The 20,352-nt window shown below is 59.5% G+C and overlaps 1 protein-coding gene across 1 annotated transcript in view; it reads left to right on the plus strand.

Annotated features, from left to right (window-relative positions):
* The first annotated feature begins 13,910 nt into the window (after positions 1–13,910).
* Positions 13,911–20,352, plus strand: part of UBAC1 (UBA domain containing 1) — a 53,658-nt gene continuing 47,216 nt past the window's right edge. Inside the window, exons 1-5 of the mRNA XM_017893003.1 lie at positions 13,911–13,964; positions 14,829–15,063; positions 17,639–17,745; positions 19,806–19,905; positions 19,977–20,095. Coding sequence (XP_017748492.1) covers positions 13,911–13,964; positions 14,829–15,063; positions 17,639–17,745; positions 19,806–19,905; positions 19,977–20,095 — 615 coding nt within the window. The remainder of the gene's footprint in view (positions 13,965–14,828; positions 15,064–17,638; positions 17,746–19,805; positions 19,906–19,976; positions 20,096–20,352) is intronic.

Raw genomic sequence — 20,352 nt, forward strand, 5'->3', positions numbered from 1 at the left:
TTTTTTTTTGAGACGGAGTCTCGCTCTGTCGCCCAGGCTGGAGTGCAGTGGCCGGATCTCAGCTCACTGCAAGCTCCGCCTCCCGGGTTCACGCCATTCTCCTGCCTCAGCCTCCCGAGTAGCTGGGACTACAGGCGCCCGCCAGGTCGCCCGGCTAGTTTTTTGTATTTTTAGTAGAGACGGGGTTTCACCATGTTAGCCAGGATGGTCTTGATCTCCTGACCTCGTGATCCGCCCGTCTCGGCCTCCCAAAGTGCTGGGATTACAGGCTTGAGCCACCGCGCCCGGCCTGGAGTTTCTATATCCACTCATCTGGCATCCTCCTCCGAGGTGGCAGACATACTCGCTTGCGTTTTTCTCTTTGACGCTGGCGCCTGAGATCTGGGTCTGCTGATAATGGGGTTCCGGAAGCCTTGGCTGGTCAGGTTGCTGAGCAGGGGGGACAAAGCACCCTGGGGCCTGGGGCATGGCTGGGCCGCCCCTGCCTGGCTGCTGACAGTGTGGGCCTCACTGCCTCCCGGCCTCTGCCTTGCTTATGGCATTTGCACTAAAACCATTTCCCGGCCGGTGGCTCATGCCTGTAATCCCAGCACTTTGGGAGGCCGAGGCAGGCGGATCACCTGAGGTCAGAAGTTTGAGACCAGCCGTAGTGAAACCCCATCTCTACCAAAAATACAAAATTAGTTGGGCGTGGTTAGGCAACCGGGAGGCAGAGGCTGCATTGAGCCAAGATCACACCACTGCACTCCAGCCTTGGGCAACAGAGTAAGATTCCATCAAAAAAATATAAAAATAAAAATAAATAAAACTATTTCCCATCTACCCAGAGCTGCCCGCAGTGGAGGGATGGGAAGAGACAGGGTCCCACTGCCTGGGGGCAGGGCTGCTCTAGGCCCATCTCAGTGCCACCAGAGGCCAAGTCACAACAGAGCCGCTGCAGGGGCCTTGGGGGCACCAGCAGTCTGCTTGCCCCAGAGCAGCCAGGCATGACCACAGAGTCGGAGATTGGCGACTGGATTCTGCATCAGAAGGGACATGGGGCCCATGACAGAGGTCCCAGGGCTGGGGGAGGTCCCTGGGTAGCACCTGTCTGTTCTGGCTTCAGTTTCTGGAATCAAGAGTCTTGAGGCTGTGAGAACTGGCAGCCACAGCCGAGGGTCAGCAGGGGCATCCCATGCTTTTTGTGAACGAGGCCTGGGGAGCCCTGCTCCCAGCTGGCATCTCACCTGGCGTGTGAACGATGTGAGCGTGTGGCACCTCCAATGCCAACCTAGTCCAGGTGCTGGCCAGGGGGCAGGAAGCCGATGACAGTGTCCCTCCTCCATGGTAACAGTGACTGTGGCAGAAAGAGGCCCCCAGGCCTGGGCACAGAGGGGCTGGCAGGATTCTGGAGCTGGCCCAGAGGCACCTGTGCCACCCTAGAGTGGTGGGGCTGGCAGCCTTGGTTCCTGATAGCGCCAGGGGAACCCACAGAGGCTCCTCCTGCTCCTCCTGGTTCTCTGTATGCCCACCCCGCTGGGCTCCAGCTTCTCGCACCCAGGGGAGGAGGAATGGGGGTCACCTCCCGTCAGAGTCCCTGGCTTGGGAGCCACTGTGGTCAGTCGTGAAGCCTTGAGGGAGTGCTGCATTGGTTTTAAAACTCAGGCTCCCTCTGATGGGGCAGAGGAGGAGACACCTGGAGACCCCCATCACTCCACCCACAGGCGTGGTCACCCAGGAAGGCCTGGATAGTCCCAGGAGGTCCCCCATCTGCACGAGGCACCCCCCCTAAGTTGCTCCAGCTTCTGGGAGTACCACCTGAGGGTGCAGGTGGTGGGGCCAGGCCAGGAGCTGGGCGGCAGGGGTCCTGGGGCCTTGGGCAGGCCACCCCTCTCCTTGCCCACTTGAAGTAGGCTGAGTATGAATGTCCCTGCCAGCCCTGATGGGCTTCGGGTCTGTCCCTCCACATAGATGCCAGGAACCACAGGGCCCTGGGCAACCACAGCCTCAGGACCACCCCCCTCCTTCTTGTGCCCCCAAGGCAGTGGTCCAAGCAGACCCAGAAACAGCCTAGACAGAGCTGACTCTGGGGTCAGCCCATGTGGAAACTTCAGGGGCCTTCAGTCCCAGGTTGGAGTGTGCAGGAGGAAGAACCAGCCAGCTCCATGCTGGGCCACAGCCAAGAGGAGAAGCCAGGACTGCAGGAACGGAAGGCAATGGCCGTGCCAGCCCCAGCAGAGTGGGGACAGGCGAGGCTCCAGTGGGACCCCATGGGAAAGAAATCCCATCACTCTGACCCACTCCGAATACACACCAAGCCCTCCTGTCAGATGCAGATGAGCCCAAGGTGTGTGCCTCTCCCAAGTGGGAATGCATCAGTAAGTGGCTAGGCCTAAGCCCTCAGGCCATTTAGCTGTCACTGCGTGGCAGAGAGGACCGTGGTGCGCTCTGCGTTCTGCAGTTTGATGGTGCATTTGTACTGAGCTCCTCCTGCTAGAACAGCGTTCCTGGAATGGAGAGGACGGCGGGACTCATTGGAATGGAAATCAATTTGATTAGAGAGCAGTCAATTACCGCTAGGACCGCAGCTGTGATCCGGGTGGAGCACCAGCTCCGTAAAAATATGTACAACGTCCCGGGGAAATGCTGCAGAGAGGAACCTGAGGGGTCGGGGAGGCTGAACGGCTGTGCCCAGCGCAGCGCTGGCCCGGGCCTCGGGCTGGGAGGCGTGGGGGTCCCTGGGGTGCTCCCCATTTGGCCTTGGTGTGTAGCTCAGCTCCTCTCGGCCCCAGTGTTCACCTCTGTAAAACGGGATAATGCTGGTGCCCACCAGCAAGGTATGGGGGCTCAAAGTGGCCATTTTTACAAAGCACACAGCAGTGCCTGAGTGTAGGACACCCCAGGAAACGCCTGGTCAGGCAGACTTTGCTCAGCCCAGACGGAAGCTCAGCTGCCTGACAAACACGCTGGGCCCCCAGAAGGATTTCACTGGGGGATTCTGTGCCAAAAAACCGAGAAAGAGTTGGATCCAAACACCACAATTTCCCAAGATGGGCGGGTCGAGTGGAGAGGACCATGAAGAGCCGGGGTCCTGGGCTTACGTCCTGGCCACCCTGAGCCTCAGTCTCCCTCTCTGTATGGGACAATGACCACCTCCCCGGTTGGCAAGGGAGGACTGACCACAGCAGGATCCCCTCTGTTCCTCCCGTGCTGGAAGCCAGAACACGGAGGGCCCGAGCCCGCAGCCTGGGTCCCACACAGAGGCTGGTGCGGTTCTGCGCTGCCTTCTCCCTCATGGGCTCTGGTCAGGGATGCAGGCCTCTCTCCGGCCCCCACCCTTGTCACACAACAGAGGCAAATAGTGTCCGTGGAAATGGCGCCCGTGGAAATGGTTCCCGTGATGTTGCTGTGTGGAGGTGAGCCAGCAGCACAGAATGGCCCCGGACCCACCAGACCACTCGGCCTTCTGTTATAATCACAAGGAGCCCCTGGGCAGAGGCAGTGCCCGGCATGTGATGGTGGGGAGGGAGAAAAGATGGGGAATGGAGATTCGCCCCTTCCTCCCCTTCAGCTGAGTGCCCTTACTCAGTAGCAACCTGAACACATGTGCGCAGCGGCCTAGCCGTCAGGAGCCAGGCGGGCCTGAGACCAGGTCCCAGCTCCATCTCCTGGATGGGGGACTTTCAGAGTCACTTAACTTGTCTAAGATTTTGTAAAATAGGATACGATTGCCATCTTACAGATGTGTCACGGAAATTGGAAAACAGTGTCCATTCAGTATTTCCTGAGAAACTGCTGTGGGCCCCGAGCTCCGTGGCTGGTACATTGCAGATGCCCCACACGGGACCTCCAATTCTCATGGTTTTATGGGGCGAGCCAAGAACAAAGCGACCACTTGGAGCATCAGGCCAGACCAGCTGCTGCAAAGCTGAGACAGGCGTGACCGCGCAGCACGGGCTCACAGCGGCTCAGCAGAGCCTCAGGGCCGGAAGTGTCCTCAGCCGTTCCATTGGAGTCCCTTTGGTTCTGCTCAGTTCCACAGCTCACCTGGCATCAGCACGTGCAGATGGTGGAACAGGCCTGGTGCTTGCTCCAAAGACCGGGCTCGTGGGTCATCATGGTGACAGAGCCGCGGCATGCACCCATTGGCAAAGCAGACCCCATCCTCTTCCTTGCGCTTCCTCACGTGCTGCAGAGGTTATGATTCCCATTTAGCAGATGGGAACATCGTGGCTTCCAGAGGCTCCAAATCTTTTTTTTTTTGAGACAGAGTCTCGCTCTGTCACCCAGGCTGGAGTGCAGTGGCTCCATCTCGGCTCACTGCAAGCTCCGCCTCCCGGGTTCACGCCATTCTCCTGCCTCAGCCTCCCGAGTAGCTGGGACTACAGGCGCCAGCCACACACCTGGCTAATTTTTTGCATTTTGTTTAGTAGAGACGGGGTTTCACTGTGTTAGCCCGGATGGTCTCAATCTCCCGACCTCGTGATCCGCCTGCGTCAACCTCCCAAAGTGCTGGGATTACAGGCGTGAGCCACCGCACCCGGCCCAGAGGTTCCAGATCTTATGGTCAGTGAGGATGTCACATGGTGCACTCAGACCCTGTGGAAACAGGTCTCAAAAAGTTACACACGGAATCACCACGTGACCTGGCCGCTCCCTCCTGGCACAACGTGTGCACGAATGTTCACAGCCACAGCGCGGATGACCCTTGGAAAGACTGCTAAGTGAGGGAAGGCAGCCACAGAAGGTGCGTGTGGCCCAACTCCATTGATACGAAAGGCCCCGAGCAGGTGACTCTGTGGAGACAGACGGTGGACGGGGGTGGCCAGGACCTGGGGGCAGCGGCCAGGGAGGTGTAGGGGTGGCTGCTGAATGGGGTCAGGGCTTCCTTCGTGGGAGAAGGTTCTGGAACTAGATAATGGTATTAGTTGCACAATAATATTATGTATGTACTTAATGCCACTGGATTATACAGTTTGCACTGGTTAAAATGGCAACCTGTGTTTTGTGTATTTTACCACAATTTTTAAAAAGCTAGAAAAGGCTGGGCGCAGTGGCTCAAGCCTGTAATCCCAGCACTTTGGGAGGCTGAGACGGGTGGATTACGAGGTCAGGAAATCGAGACCATCCTGGCTAACACGGTGAAACCCCGTCTCTACTAAAAAATACAGAAAACTAGCCGGGCGAGGTGGTGGGCGCCTGTAGTCCCAGCTACTCAGGAGGCTGAGGCAGAAGAATGGCATAAACCTAGGAGGCGGAGCTTGCAGTGAGCTGAGATCGGCCACTGCACTCCAGCCTGGGTGACAGAGCGAGACTCCGTCTCAAAAAAAAAAAAAAAAAAAAGGCTAGAAAAAAAGCCACCTCACTGCTAGTGAGTGCTGGAGCTGAGATGAGAATCTGAATCAGGCCAGTGCAGCTGTGCCCTCAACCAGCCACTGTCCTGTGTGGGGACCTGGTGCTGGGGGGTCACCTGGGCCGGGTGCCCTCACCAGGGCTGGCTGTGAGTGGGGTCTGGCATGCCCAGGGCTTGCACATGGGCAAGTGGGTGGTGGGTTCCTTGCACATTTGTGCCCCCAGCGGCCTGGGCACAGGGATGAGACGTGGCTCTGCCCCCACTCCATTCGCCTCCATGGTGAAGAGGCTCGAGGGGCACCGCTGGCCCCTCCCAGGGCTCTGACTTCATCCTGCAGAGGATGGCATGGTGAGGGGTTGGCCTGGAGTGGGAGTCCAGCCCATGGAACATTATTGATCACAGGGAAGAGCCGGGGTGACAGGGGCTGGCCCAAGGCCGAGGGCTCCCTGGTGGAGGAGGGGCTGTCCCTGGGTACTCTGGTCCCGGGCAGGGCCCACCCTTCCTTCCAAGCCAGGGGTGGACTTGGCCAGGAGGGGCCACAGAAGGTGGGGGGTGGCGGCCAGCCAGCAGGCAGGGAGGAGGGGGCTGCAGAGTCCGCAGACCCCCGCCCTTTCAAGCTACCAAAGATGCTGGGCTGACCCCTCCTAGCCCCTCGCAGCCCCATGCCCGCTTATAGAGAAGGCAAGGGAGCTGTCCCAGGCCATACCGATGCTTGAGGAAGCAATTTTGGCTCAGAGTATTTCTCTAAGCACCCAGGGCTGGCAGCTCAGAGTCCAGGGTCCAGGGTGGGTGGTCCCTGCAGAGGCAGCCATAGGTACCAGTGAGTTCACAGGAAAGGAACCCCGGGGGTCCCCTAGCCGCCCTGGCTCACGTCAGATCAGGGAGGAGGCAGAGGGCAGTGGTCAGGGTGGCAGGGGAAGTCTTCGTGCTGGAGATGGCCAGGAGCAGGCTCTGCAGGGTGTCCAGGACACAGGAGGGAAGGGCGGGCAGGTGGTGGCATGGCCTGAATCCAGGTGGGAGGCTCAGAGTCCAGGCCTGCCAGAGCCGCAGCAGTAGGGGCGGAGGGCCAGGCAGCCACGGAGCTCCTGCAGCCTGGAGTCAGGAGGAGACACCTCTCCTGCCTGGCTCTGCAGTGCCTGGGGTGCTGCTGCCCAGGGAGAGCCGGCCAGGCCAGGCAGACCCGAAGCAGCAGTAGTGGTGCGCGCCACTCCCGGGACCGCGCTTTTCCGCAGCCGCACTGAGTTATGTGCTGGCTGCTTTTGTATTTAGAGAGTGGAGCAGATGGTGGGCGCAGTAACACTTTAAATTAAGGATTCCAAATACACATTAAATTTAGATTTAATAAGACAGTTATTGTATGGAAATTCAGGCCCACCGATTATTTTTGAATATTGAAGCCTGATCAACGACAGCTCCGATTGCTGGGATGTGCACTGAAGGCGTGGCGGGGAAGTGGCAGCTCGTCTACCAAAGCCCCCAAGGCCCACACCCTCAAGCTCCAGAGCCTGCCCCTCCGCTCCGTCCTCAGGGCCCAGGAGGCCAGCGAGGGGCAGAACATCACAGCAGCTCCTGCAGGGTGAGCCCCTTATGCCTCGGAGCTGTCCTCGGAGGCCTGGCAGGTGCCCTGGAATCCACCGGAAGTCGCCCGTTTTGTCCATTTTGCAGGAAAGGAAACCGAGGCTCAGAGGGGTGAAACCATGTGACGCAGGTCACTCTTAGAGGACCGGGCTGGGAGAGGGGACCTGGTGCTGTGAGGGGCATACCCTTCTGCAGGGCAGAGGCTGGGCCTGGGAGGGGAGCCTACTGCCGCTGGACATCTCGGGCCGCAAGGACAACCTTGAGGCCTAAATCCCCAGCCTGCCCTGGCTGGTCGGGGCTGCTTCTGTCTCTCCCAGGAGAAAAGCCTCACTGAACGAGGGCGGTGGGGAAAGGGGTGGGGCACTTCCCAGCCACAGCCCCTCCCCAGCAGCAGCCTCCCCGTGCTCCTGGTGGGTGGAGCAGCCTTGGGAAGGGGATTCCGGGAGCTGACCGGCCCCACTCCCCGCAGGCCAGCCCATCTCAGCCCCCACCGTCCCAGCTTCCCCTCAAACCAGGGGCTGGAAGCTGCTAAGTGCTCGGATGATTTCTTATGGCCGCAATAAATCTGTTCTTTTTGTCCCTCCAGAAAAAGAAGGGGGGCAGTCAAGTCTCCAGACCGGACGAAGCCTGAGCCCTCGCGACCGCCGGCAGAGCCATGCTCGCCCGGCACCAGTTCCTGTAACCGGCAGCTGCGCTGTTTGTAATCACTCCTTGGCAGACATTTATCATCCATTCCGGGGAGCAGAGAGGTCTCAGTGTGGGCCGGTGGCCTGGCCAAGGGCTGGGCTGCCCCGGGAGCCGCATGGCCTCTCTGTGCCTAGCCCAAGGCCCTGTAGGTGCCCAGCAAGGCAGGAACACCCCTAGCCTGGGCAGGAGGCTGGGGTGCTGGAAGGGTCTGGGGCCTGCAGAGCGTCTAGCCAGGGGCCACCTGCTACCTGGGAGCCAGGTCAACCAAGGCAAAGCCCTGCCTTCCTCCACGAAGGGTGCTCTGGCGTGGGACCGGGCTAAGTGCTTTCCTCTGCCCCTCTTTGTCACCTCCAAGAAAGGACCTTGGGATGAAAGAGCCAGGAGATCCCAGAGGGAGGTGGCTGCCCTCGGTGAGAACGTCAGGACTCCCAGGGCAGGGGTGAGCCATGGCGGGGGTCTCCCCTGTGGCCAGTTGAGCTCCAAGGGTCTGTCCCTCACCCTCTGGCCAGAGGGAACACATAAAAATACTTAACACCCAGTGAAATTCTCATTTCATACTAGCAACTGATCAATTTCTAGTATATGACCCATCCAATTTGGGGCATATTTCTATTTTAAAATGCATCGTTCATTTAAAATAAAACTTAGGTGGGTGTTCTGTGCTTTTCTGGTGAGCTTCCCTTACCCCATGGGGTCTCCCCTTGCTCACGACCCCCAGCTCTGTTCCCCGCCAGACCCCCGTTCCATCCTGTCTGGTCCTCCGCCGGGTCTCTGCCATGTGGCCTTGGCCACCCCGACCCCTCTGCTGAGAACACCTTCCCTTTTGTCATGGCCGCCCCAGCAGGGAGTCTCTTCAGACTTCAGACAAGTGGTGCCTCTTGTTCACGTGACAACACACTCAAAACTCCAACCACGTTCACAGCCCTTGTCCTGGTTTTCCAAGAACTCAGGTTTGTATTTTATTTTTCCGGACTGGTCTTAGTCTGTTGCCCAGGCAGGAGTGCAGTGTCTTGACCTCCCAGCTCACTGCCACCTCCATCTCCGGGACCCCAGCAATTCTCCCACCTCAGCCTCCTAAGTAGCTGGGACCACAAGTGTGCACCGCCACACCTGGCCAATTTTTTTTTTCTTCTAAATTTTTGGTAGTGATGGGGGTCTCACTATGTTGCCCGGGCTGGTCTCAAACTCCTGAGCTCAAGTGATCTGCCCACCTCAGCCTCCCAAAGTGCTGGGATTACAAGCGTGAGCCACCATGGCCTGAACTCATGTGTTTAGATCAGTGTCCCCCACTTACTTTGCACACAGCAGCTCAGGGCTGTGTCTGCCCTGCCATCCCCCTGGGTTGGGCCTCAAGCTGCCTGCCCCTGCTCCCCTGCCCATCACAGCCCAAGGACTGGATGCCACTGGCTCTCAGAGCCTCCATTTCCTGGTTCCTAACGGGGCAGGGACCTGCATGGCCAGACCCCGCCAGACTCACGGGCGCATGCCACCAGGGAGGCTGGGCCCAAGCCCCGGGAGGTGGCAGTGGCCCTGCCTCCACCCCAGGTGGATCCCAGGGCTGAGGTCTGTGCCCTGCCTGAAACTGGCAGGACAAGGGAGGAGGGCAGGGATCTGTATACGGCAACTCTGGGTTATTGGGGAGATCAAACAGAACGGAGCTGTGATGTGACTGTCTGACCTCAAGACGGGCCAGGAGAGGAGCAATGGGGAGAAAGGGGAGGGAAAGGGTGGGAGGGGAGGGGTTATGGAGGGGTGTGGAGAGGAGAGGGAAAGGGCGGGAGGGGAGGGGTCACAGAGGGGTGTGGAGAGGGGGAGGGGAGGGGTTACAGAGGGGTGTGGAGAGGAGACGGAAAGGGTGGGAGGGGAGGGGTTACAGAGGGGTGTGGAGAGGGGAGGGAAAGGGTGGCAGGGGAGGGGTTACAGAGGGGTGTGGAGAGGAGAGGGAAATGGCTGGAGGGGAGGGGTTACTGAGGGGTGTGGAGAGGGGAGGGCATGGGGAGCGCAGGTTGGGGAGCTGCTGCCCCTGCAGAGGCCAGAGGCCGCAAGGCTGGCTCTCCACTCCCTGTGCCACCCTCCGATGTGCCCGGTGACGCCGTCTGCTCCACGAAACAGCTCCATGCATGCTTTGTGCACGTGCTTCCTGAATTAAAAAACAGACACAGTGACAAATGGCAACGCCACCATGCAAGCTTGCCCCGTCTTTGCCTGCAGATGCTCCCACAGCTCCTGGGGAAGAAATTTACCCCAAATGGACAGGGGGGTTCTGCCCACCTCAGCTGTGCAGCCCACCTGGGATAATAGACAAAGGGGCTTCCCATCAGAGGGGTCCAAGGCTCCCTCCCCACAGAGCATTCCCCCAAATTCTCCCCTGGTGCCTAATACAACTGCCCCAGAGACCAGAATCCAGGAGCCTGCAGGGTGTGGGGGTGCTGGCTTGGATCCAGGCCCCAAGCCAGGCCCACAGCCGGTGGGCAGGCCCAGTGGGAGGCCCCAGAAGGGCCCGACAGCCCCAGCAGCCCCTCGGCCGCCTCCCGCTCCTCCGAGACCCGCCTGCAGGCACTGCTCACTTCTGCGTAGTTTAACCAGGGAGATTTCAGCCGGGAAGCTGTCGGCGGCAGTCTGCAAACATCCCCTTGCCGCCGCCGCCTGCCAAGTGCCGCCAGCACCGACAGCTTGCCGCGCAGTCGGTCGCACAAGCTGCCTGGCCTGGCACCGGGCTTCTCGCCGACCTCCCACAGGAGCCAGCCGGGAGTCTGTCCCGGGATGTGCTCAGCCTTGCAGCCTCCCCCAGGGCTCCAGGTCCTGTTGTGTTCCCATTCTGTCCAGGGCTATGTCCCCATGCCACCCCCCACAGCCACCTCCACAGCTCCTGAGTCGCCATGGACCCGGAGGAAATCCAGAACCCCTGTGGCTAGAGATGAAAGGACTTTGGGAGACGGCAAATTTGGGTAAAGCTGAGGAGCCCTAGAAAGGAACACAAGTGTCATCGAGCCTTGGGGACAGGCCCCCCCATCACCTTTCAAGGTCAACCCTGCACTGGCGCGCAAGGTTTCTGCCTTGATCCTCTGTACAGGAGCTGATGCCGCGTGTCTGGTCTGTGACTCTCCAGGGACCTAGGATCTGATCTGCCTCTGGGATCCCCTCCAGGAGTCCCTGCGGCTCCTCTGAGGTGTCCTCCTTGCCCAGCAGACACTGACCACCAACTCTGGCTAGGAGAGTGTTCATAGGCCTAGGCCCCAGACAGGCGCAGAGTAAAGCCCCTGCCCCGACTGCTTTGGGAAGGGTTAGGCCATCCCCGCATGGGCCCCCTCTGCCAGAATTGGTCCCCAGTGGATGTGGGGAGCTGGCACAGTCACACCCTCATCAGCCCTGGAGTACGCTGGCAGAGCAGCCTCTGGGGCACCAGAGTCCTGGCCCCGCCCACACCCCCATCAGCCCATGGGAGGTAGCCTGCAGCCCGGACCATGCCAGGCTCTGCTCTGCAGAGCCGTCTCCCTGGGCCTTCTGCTGTGGGGAGGGGGAGGTCAGGGCCACCCAGGAGTGCCCCAGCCTCACGGCCCTGTGCCCCCCAAGTCCAGTGTCCAGCCGAGTCTCTGAGTTCTGGCCAGCCCTGTGGCTCCCAGGCCCCCGTGACCCCCCGGGATAGCACTTCAGGCTCAGCCTTCAGGACTGGGTTGCACAATTTAAAATTAATAATCGCGCTGTCTCGTGGCCTCATAATTAAGTGTCTGTTGTTCATCCCCATTACTGTCAGAGAGTGATTTGTTGTTCTCTGAGCACTGAAAATCAACCTGCTCAAGGGAGGGGCCTGTGAGCAGCCGGGCCAGAGCTGCCTGGGGAACACGGTGTGCCCACGCTCCCACACCTCAGGCTGGGGACCCTCGGCCTCTGCTTTCTTTCTTCCTTTTTTTTTTTTTTTTTGAGACAGAGTCTCGCTCTATTGCCCAGGCTGGAGGGCAGTGGCGCGATCTCAGCTCACTGCAAGCACCGCCTCACAGGTTCACACCATTCTCCTGCCTCAGCCTCCTGAGTAGCTGGGACTACAGGCTCCTGCCACCGCACCTGGCTAATTTTTTGTATTTTTTAGTAGAGAGGGGGTTTCACCATGTTAGTCAGGATGGTCTCGATCTCCTGACCGCGTGATCTGCCTGCCTCAGCCTCCCAAAGTGCTGGGATTACAGGCGTGAGCCACCGCGCCCGGCCCCTATTATTTTTTGAGATGGAGTCTCACTCTGTTGCTCATGCTGGAGTGCAGTGGCGCAATCTCGGCTCACTGCAACCTCTCCCTCCCAGGTTCAAGTGATTCTCTTGCCTCAGCTTCCCAAGTAGCTGGGATTACAGGTGACCGCCGCCATGCCCAGCTAATTTTTGTATTTTTAGTAGAGACAGGGTTTTGCCATGTTAGCCAGGCTGGTCCTGAACTCCTGACCTCAGGTGATCCACCAACCTTGGTCTCTCAAAGTGCTGGAATTACAGGTGTGAGCCACAGCACCTGGCCCCTTCAGGCATTTTAAGAATCAGGGCTAACACAGATAAAGGAGATGTGTTTTCTAAGGAGGAGAAAATGCGAAGTCATGAGCTAGCAAAATAATTTGGTCAAACGTGACCTTCTAATAAGAACTGACGTTAAAATTATGGTTTTAGCCATGTTTCCTTTCAGGAGCAGTTAAAGACTCTCTTGAAGGTGAGACAATTAATTTTTGAGTTTATATCGCACACTGTGACACAGTGGGCTGTTAACATGGCGATCACATTAACCGTCATGTACTTGGCAGAGGCAGTGGTGGGCGCCGGCCGGATGGGATCCCAGCTTGCTGGGCCTGGACAGAGGGGCTCCACCCCCAGGTCTCCAGCCGGGGAGGGGCAGGGGCCCAGGTCCCCCGGGAGTGGCAGTGGAGGAAAGGACCACCAGGGCCCCCGGCCAGGTTGTCTGAAAGGGTTGGCTGCTCAGACCTTCCTGTGAGTACGTGGCCAAAGATGCAGGCGAAATTCCAGTCAAATGTGGGGCTTGATGGAGGCTGGCGTCAGGGGTCAGAGATGAGGCCCGGGCCTCCATCAAGCCTGGGTTGGTGACCCGGGAGCTCTGGGGAGTCACTGGCTGCCTGGGAGCTGGTACTGAGGACCCGGCACAGCAGCCCTGCACTGCTCCAGGCCTGTCAGAGCCAAGGGCCTATGTGTGCACCAACCCCCCCACTGTGTGTCCCCCAGGCTGGCCCTAGGTGCTTCCTCCCAGGAACCCCTCAAGGCGGGTGCCATGGACACCCTCATTTTCCGCAGAAGGAAGCAAAGGTTCAGGGTGGGGTGTTTTGCTCAAGCTCACGCTGGGCAGGGCCAGCATTCCTGCCCAGCCCACCTCACCCTGAAGCCAGTGCTCCTTCCCCTCCCTGGGCCTCAACCTCCCCACCTGGGAGTGGGGCAGGCCAGGCTCCTCTAGGCCCCTCCAGTCTCACCTGCTGCTGGCACTGGCTGTGGCAGGGGACAAAGCTCAGGGGGCCCCAGGGCAGATGGGGAGGCTATAGGCGCCCGGCCACAGCCCTTGGCACCCCTCACCCCCCAGCACTGCCCCTGCAGCCTCTGCTCTTGGCTCCGTTCTCAAACACCCCTTGGCACGAGTGAATGGCTCTTGGTCCACTTTAGAAGAAGTGTCCTGCAGGCCACATGGACACTGAAGCCCCGAAGGCATTTCAGACCCGATGCCTGCGCAGGGAGACAGGGACAGGCCCTTCAGGTCGCGTCCAGCTCCACACCAGGCCCAGGAACACAGGATGAGGAGGACAGCCCAGGCTGGAGGTGCAGGGTGGGGGACAGGCTGCTGCTGTTGGCCCCCACAGGCTTTCAGAGCCATTCTCTGGACCTGGGAGAGGGGGAGGCCACTGCCCAGGTCAGCACGTGGAGGTTTGAGCATGGGTTGGCTCTGGAGTCACGGCAGAGGCCTGCACAGGTGCCAGCATCTACGAGGGGCAGGAGGAAGGGGCCTGCCCCAGCGAAAAGAGAGATGGGGGTAAGTGCAGCCCTCACTGCATCCTTTCTGACGGCCTCCACTCCCTCGTGTTCACCCAAGTCCCAACCAACAGGTGAGCAGAGCACTTCACAGGGCTCAAGAAGCTTGAAGCTTGGAGACTTACCCACTCGTGTTCAGCAGCTGGGGGAGGGGACAGCGTCAGCAAGGCCGCACGCCCAGGGCACAGTGGCAGGTACGGGAGCCCTGGCCAGAAGGGCCAGGCCAGGAGCCAGTGGTGGGTGGCAGCTTGTGGCCTTCCTTCTGATGGAAGGAGGAAAAAGGCAGGGAGAGGAGGCTGACACCACCTCCAGGATGCTCTCCCAGTCTGACTCCCAGGCTCTCCCAGAGAAGGCAGAGCACTGGGAGGTGAGTTTTAGGAGACTTTCCTACAAAAAAATAGCCTAGTAGGCTTTAGCATTTATTTATTTATCACTATTATTATTATTATTATTGAGACAGAGTCTTGCTCTGTCACCCAGGCTGGAGTGCAGTGGCACAATCTTGGCTCACTACAACCTCTGCCTCCCGGGTTCAAGCGATTCTCCTGCCTCAGCTTCCCAAGTAGCTGAGATTACAGGCACATACCAGCAGGTTCGACTAATTTTTGTATTTTTAGTAGAAAGGGGATTTTGCCATGTTGGTCAGGGTGGTCTCGAACTCCTGACCTCATGTGATCTGCCCGCCTCGGCCTCCCAAAGTGCTGGGATTACAGGCATGAGCCCCCACGCCCAGCTGACTTTAGCATTTAAACGCATAAAGTTTCAGGAAATGTACTAATCCGTCACCCTGCCTCTCTCCAACCCATCGATGCCAGATAAGAACAGATAAGACCAGTCATCCCGCCTCTCTCCAACCCGTGGATGCCAGAAAAGAACAGATAAGACCCTAAGACCCGTGTAAGGGTGACAGCCACGGGCTGAACTGTGTCATCCCAGAAAGGTACGTCCAAGTCCCAACCCCCAGAACCTCTGCAGGGACCTTATTTGGGAATGGAGTCACGCAGAGGCGATTGGTTTAGATGAGGCCATCCTGGAGTGGGGGGCCCCTCATCCAATGTGCCCCCACAAACCGTCCTTACAGGAAGTGGAGCTAGAGATGCAGGCCCTTGGGGCAGGGACTGGAGACCTGCAGCCACAGGCCCGGGGACCACGACCACAGGCTCTGAAGGGGCTCCGCTCAGGCCCTCAGAAGGAGCCTAGCTGTTTCTGATTGTGGGCATCCGGCCTCTAGAAAGCAGCTGTTGACTTGCTGCAGCCACAGGACGGGGACATGGGCATGACGGGACAGCTGCCCGCTGCCCTCAAGCTAGCCCAGCAACTGGGCTGGCCCCTCACACAGCTGCCCATGGTGCCCTCCACGCGATGCCCCAAGTCGACTTGCTTAGCTTCCTCGTCCCTGCCAGCCCCTCTCTGTTTCTCGGCCACTGCCAGGCACCGGGGGGCGCTCGAGCCTGGAGACGGCAACTGTAGGTGAGGAGGATGCACAGGATGGGGTCCGTTGTGCCACTCCATCTCCCGACACTCCCCTCCCACCACGGAGCCCAGCAGAGCCCCCTTCTCCACTTCCTGCCTCTGAGCAGCTTCCCGGCCCCTCCTGCCCTTTAGGGTCGGGTTGGGGTTAGGGGTGCATCACTGAGGACCTGACTTAGCTCCTTCCCCTCCCCCATCCTCCTCTGGGGACAGGAGGGCTGGTTGCAGCTGAGCGGATATGCAGGGGGAGGGGCCCCGGGCAGTGGCCCCCACATCTCACACATGCCCCCTCCAATGAGACTCGGATGGACCTCGAAGTCTCGTACCTATAACTTTAAATTAAAAAAGCCATGTGCTGCTTATGGGCGCTCCCGGCACTCGGAGCGGCAGCGCCATAAAGATCATATCAGAGTACAAGCCATTATGCGGGAGTTTACTATATATACATTCCTAAATGGTTCAGCGAACAGCAGCCTACTTACGGGCAGGGAAGGAGAACTGCTTCATTTGGAGTAACAAATGATCCTTGATTTGATTTTAAATGCAATGACAGCCGAATTTATTTCTTATTTAATCACTTTCCTGTGCAGTTGAGAACAGGGTGATATTAAACTCCACAGTGCAGAGCAGGCTCTGGAATCAGCTGAAAGAGGCACGCGAATAGATTATGTTTAGAGGGCGGCGAGGGACTGGTGCACAAAGCACATAACCAGAATGGGTATTTTTGTCATTTATACAGTAGCTTATATCATTATTTCTTCCTGCTTCCAATTTTTCAGTAATAAAATATAGGCAATGTGATTCTCTTTGCATTACAGATAAACCCTCTTGATTCTTTATTAAATATTTTTATTAATCTGAAGCACTACAAAGCATCTGAGCAGATAAATCAGGCTGGGCGCAGTCATTTTCCCTCTGCTCGTGCTCCATAAAGCGGCTTCGTTTATGAGTGAGCAATACCAGAAAAGAAGGTTTCCATATTCATTACCGAGCTCCCGTATGTCTCCGCTTCACGGCCATGTGGACTCGGCAGAAGTGGTGCCAACGGGATATTTGCTCTTCAAAATCCAACTGGTTTGGCTAATCGCTAGACGAGCCCCTGTTTTGTGTTCTATTTAATTAGGAATTACTACGCGGGCGCCACTCTCAGGAGCCAGCTGGGAAATGCAGCCCCCTCAGCCGCTGGGCAGGGAGGGGTCTCCTGGAGGGGTCCCCTTGAGAGCAGAAGAGGGGAGGGCTGGGCAGGACCCAGCATGTGCCTGGGGCCTCAGAGGCCACGGAGCAGCAAGAGGCCACCAGGTGTGACACGGGACCAGCCTACAGCCGGGACGGAGGCAGGGACAGGGTGTCAGAGCACACCTGCTGTCCTCACTGAGATGGGGGACAGGTGGGTGAGGGGCAGGCTGGGGTCATCAGTGGGGTTGCACTTCTTGCTGGAACGTTCTCTTTCCTGCCCCTGCTGTAGACCCACCTCAGCGGGCGGTGGCGGCCAGCTGTGCCCCCCAAATGGCTTTCCCTTCCTTTCCCTGGCTGCTCCAGCTCTGAGATGACAGCACAATAGTGTGGACCCCCAGGACCCCCATCTCCTCCCGGCTGATGGCCATCCGTGCTGGTGGCCCTGAGGCATCCATGCTGGTGGCTGATCAATTGTCAATAGGAAGAAAATGATGCATAAACTTGATCTGAGATTGAATGAGGCCCTGGAGAAGATGCCCTGTTATCGGTGGGCCCTGTTACCTCCACTCCCCTGGCCTACCACTTCCTGGTCAGTCCAGGCCATGCTCCCATCACTGGCTCTCACCACCCGCCTGTCCTCCCAGTGACAAGGCCCCACTGTCCCCTGACTTCAGGGACTCTCTCCTTCTGCTCCCCAAATCCTTGCAGAGGTGGAACAGCTGAACCCATGGTCAGGCACCCGCTGGAGACTTGGGTCAGATCCTGACTCTGGCATCCTAGGTCTGGTGACCCAGGATGAGCTCTGCCCCTCATTCAACACCATTTTCTGCTCCAAAGAGTGGGGTCTCCATGTCCATCTTGCTGGCCTCTGGGAGGGGGCGTCATCCCTCCTGGCTGGGGGCTATGTGGCCATGACCTCAGCCCTAGAAGGATGCCTCTCGGCCAGGTGATGCTGGAGAAGGATGCCCTAGGTCCATCTTGGCCAGGTGATGCTGGAGAAGGACGCCCTAGGTCCATCTCAGCCAGGTGATGCTGGAGGCAAGACGTGGGGAGGCTTCGTGGCAAGGCTGCACCGTGGAAGGCCTGTGGTCCTTGGAGGAGCTTCATGAGCCAAGGGTGGGAAGGAGCAGGCTGGGGGGAGTTCTCAAGGCAGAGTCGTGCCTGTAGCTCCTCAGGACCTGCGCTGAGAGGAGAGCTGCTAGGACACTTCCCAGTGTGCCTGGGCAGGGCCACGTGTCCCGTGACAACCTGCAAGCAGGGTGGGGGAGGGTCATGTCCTGGTTTTCCAGCCTGGGGTCAGTGGTGGCCAGGCCTGGCCCCTGTGGGGTCCTTGTCTCCTCGCCCAGGGCAGCAGGGCTCCCCATTACCTCCCTTACCTGTGTCGCTGTCCCACAGGCTGGCAGGGGGCACCCGCGGGCCCTGGGCTGCAGACAGTGTGTGTCTGGGAGTGGGCAGGGCCTGAGACTCCGCTGCCACTGCTGAAAGTGCCTGAGCGGAGGAGGGTAGGGGCCAGGCTGTCTGGCCAGGCACCAAGAGAACACTGTGTTCCCGCCGCCTCCTCGTCAGGGACCAGATCTGAATGCAGCTCGTGTGTCCAGGCCCAGCCGTGGTGCCCAGGCCGCTGATGCCAGGCTGGCCACGGGGGGTGGGGAGAGGCCAAAGGAGGAGTGTGAGTGAGGCACTAGGCTCAGGGACCACCCCCAACCTGAGCCCCAAAACTGTGCTGGGGGGCCCTGCACAGCAAAGTCAGCTGACTGAGGGGGCGCCTCTCAGACCCTGCTCCTCCGGAAAGTTCTGGTCTTGCTGGAGGGATGGGGTAGGGGTAGAGGTGGGAGGAGGGAGCTGATTAATTTCTAGGAATCACCCAGCGCAGCCATTCACCAGCCTTCTCTGTGCCTCAGTTTACCTATCTCTTAGTAGCAGGAGTGGTGACCACCTAAAGCTTGTGCTGCCAGCCAGAGGCAGGGTCCCAGTGGCCGGCACAGCCAGGTGGGTGGGTGCTGCAGCCACTGTGGGAGTGAGGCCACCCACAGCTCTAGGGACCCCCCCCACACCCTCCCCGAGTCTGCAGCCCACTCCTCTTCCCAGCCTGGCTCGGTTGCCCCATATGCTGTCTAAGGAGGGGTGCGGGACGCAGGTGCGTGTCCTGCCACCACATGGGAACTGGCTTCCTGGCAGACATGGGAACTGCATGACCGGGACAGTCCTCACCCACAAATGTGGATGGAAACGCCCACCTTGCCCGGGCATGGGGACTCACCCCTATAATCCCAGCACTTCGGGAGCCTGGGCAGGCGGATCACTTGAGGCCAGGAGTTGGAGGCCAGCCTGGCCAACAGCAAAACCCCATCTCTACTAAAAATACAAAAAATATGAGCCGGGTGTGGTAGCGGGCACCTGTAATCCCAGCTACTCTGGAGGCTGAGGCAGGGGAATCGCTTGAACCCGGGCGCTAGAGGTTGCAGTTAGCCGAGATCTCACCACTGCACTCCACCCTGGGCAACAGAGCGAGACTCCATCTCAAAAAAAGGCAAAGGAAACGTCCACACTCCTGGGCCAGGCCTGCACGGCGTCAGCACGGGGGCCGGCCGTGAACTCAGCACAGGGGCTGGCTGTGGAAATGGAGATGGGAATGACCCCCATCCCTAGCTGGGCTTCGAGGCGGGAGGAGGCAGTGAGGGCCGTGGTCCTGCATTGTCTCTGCGAGGCTCCGGCTGCGCTGGTTCAGCCATGGGTGTTTCCTGGGTGCCCGGCCTCCCTGGGTGTCCCTGGAGGAAGGGCAGGTATGTCTACCCCTGCTTGGGGTGGTCTGCAGGCCCAGGACTGCTCTCCACATGGCCCCAGGTTGGGACAGGCCACCACCGCCTGCAGCTGAGTCCCTGCTGGTCCCCAGGGTCTAGGTTTTCCCAGACGCCCTAGCAGGAGGCCCATGCCGCAGATGGGGACGGGGCTTGAAGCGCTGTGTGCCTAGATCCTGAAGCCAGATTGAAACGCAGTGTCCTTGTGGTTCATATTGCACGCTCCTGTTTCCAACAATTAAAGGGTGTCCTTGTGCCAGGCCAGCCTTCTGGTGGGAGAGAGGAGGGGACGGGGTCCAGGGGAAGGGGGCGGGGGAGGCTCTGGCAGGGTCTGGCTGAGGAAGGAAGGCCACCCCCTCTCCTCCTCCCTGCAGCTGCATCCCCCAGGGCAGTGGGGTGAGGGCCCTGGGAGGGGCCCATGCTCTCTGCGTGGCTGCTGCCCCAACCCAGTCCTGTTTCCCGGGTTTGGCTGGCAGCCTCCCTGGCCAGGCTGCTGTTGCTGGTTCCCGGCAGCTCTGCTCTGCCCCTGCGTCTGGGGACTCATTTTCCTCCCCGATTGTCATGCCTTCAGAGGGCTCTGGGGTGGTTCTGGTGTCTGGGCTTCCTGGCCTCCCTCTGGTAGCGTTCAGTGACGTGTGGCAGGGCCTCCAGCTGCCATGCCCTGCCCCATGCGCCTCGCTGTCAGAGCTGCTGGTCACTCCCCACCCAGAGCCACCCAGGGCCTCCACCCTCAGGCTCAGAGGTGTCTATCCTGACAATTGCAGGCCAGTGCCAGGCTGGAGCTGGAAGCCTACAGAGGGCTAGTCCTGGCTGACAGACAGGAGATGGAGTCCAGGTGGAGACAGCAGTTTTCCCCGGAGCCCAGTGCGTTGGGATGGGGAACTGACTCCTGGCCCAGGGTTCCACCTCCACTGGCTCCTGTCCCGTCCCTGCAGAGGGGCTGATGCCTGGAGAAGCAGAGAGTGAGGTAGACACCAGGGAGGCCCAACACCTGGACTTACCCCCAGGCCCTCACCTGGGGTTGCTGGGGTCTGAGAGGAGAGGCCCCGGGGAGGTAAACTGGGGCCCTAACAGGGTGTCCAGGGCTACTGAGCAGCGGATGGGGGTGTCCAGGGCTGCTGAGGGGGGTGGATGGGGGCTGTCCCAGGGCTGCTGAGTGAGGGATGGAGGGTGTCCTAGGGTGCTGAGAGAGTTCTGGTGGGTGTCCCAGGGCTGCTAGTTGGGGTGGTCTAGGGAGTGTCCCGGGGCTGTTGGGGGGACGGAAGGTGTCCCAGGGTTGCTGAGGGGGTTCTGGGGGGTGTCCCAGGGCTA

The sequence above is a fragment of the Rhinopithecus bieti genome, unplaced genomic scaffold (assembly GCF_001698545.2).
Source record: "Rhinopithecus bieti isolate Rb0 unplaced genomic scaffold, ASM169854v2 scaffold_23276, whole genome shotgun sequence".
NCBI classification, from domain to species: Eukaryota; Metazoa; Chordata; class Mammalia; order Primates; family Cercopithecidae; genus Rhinopithecus; species Rhinopithecus bieti.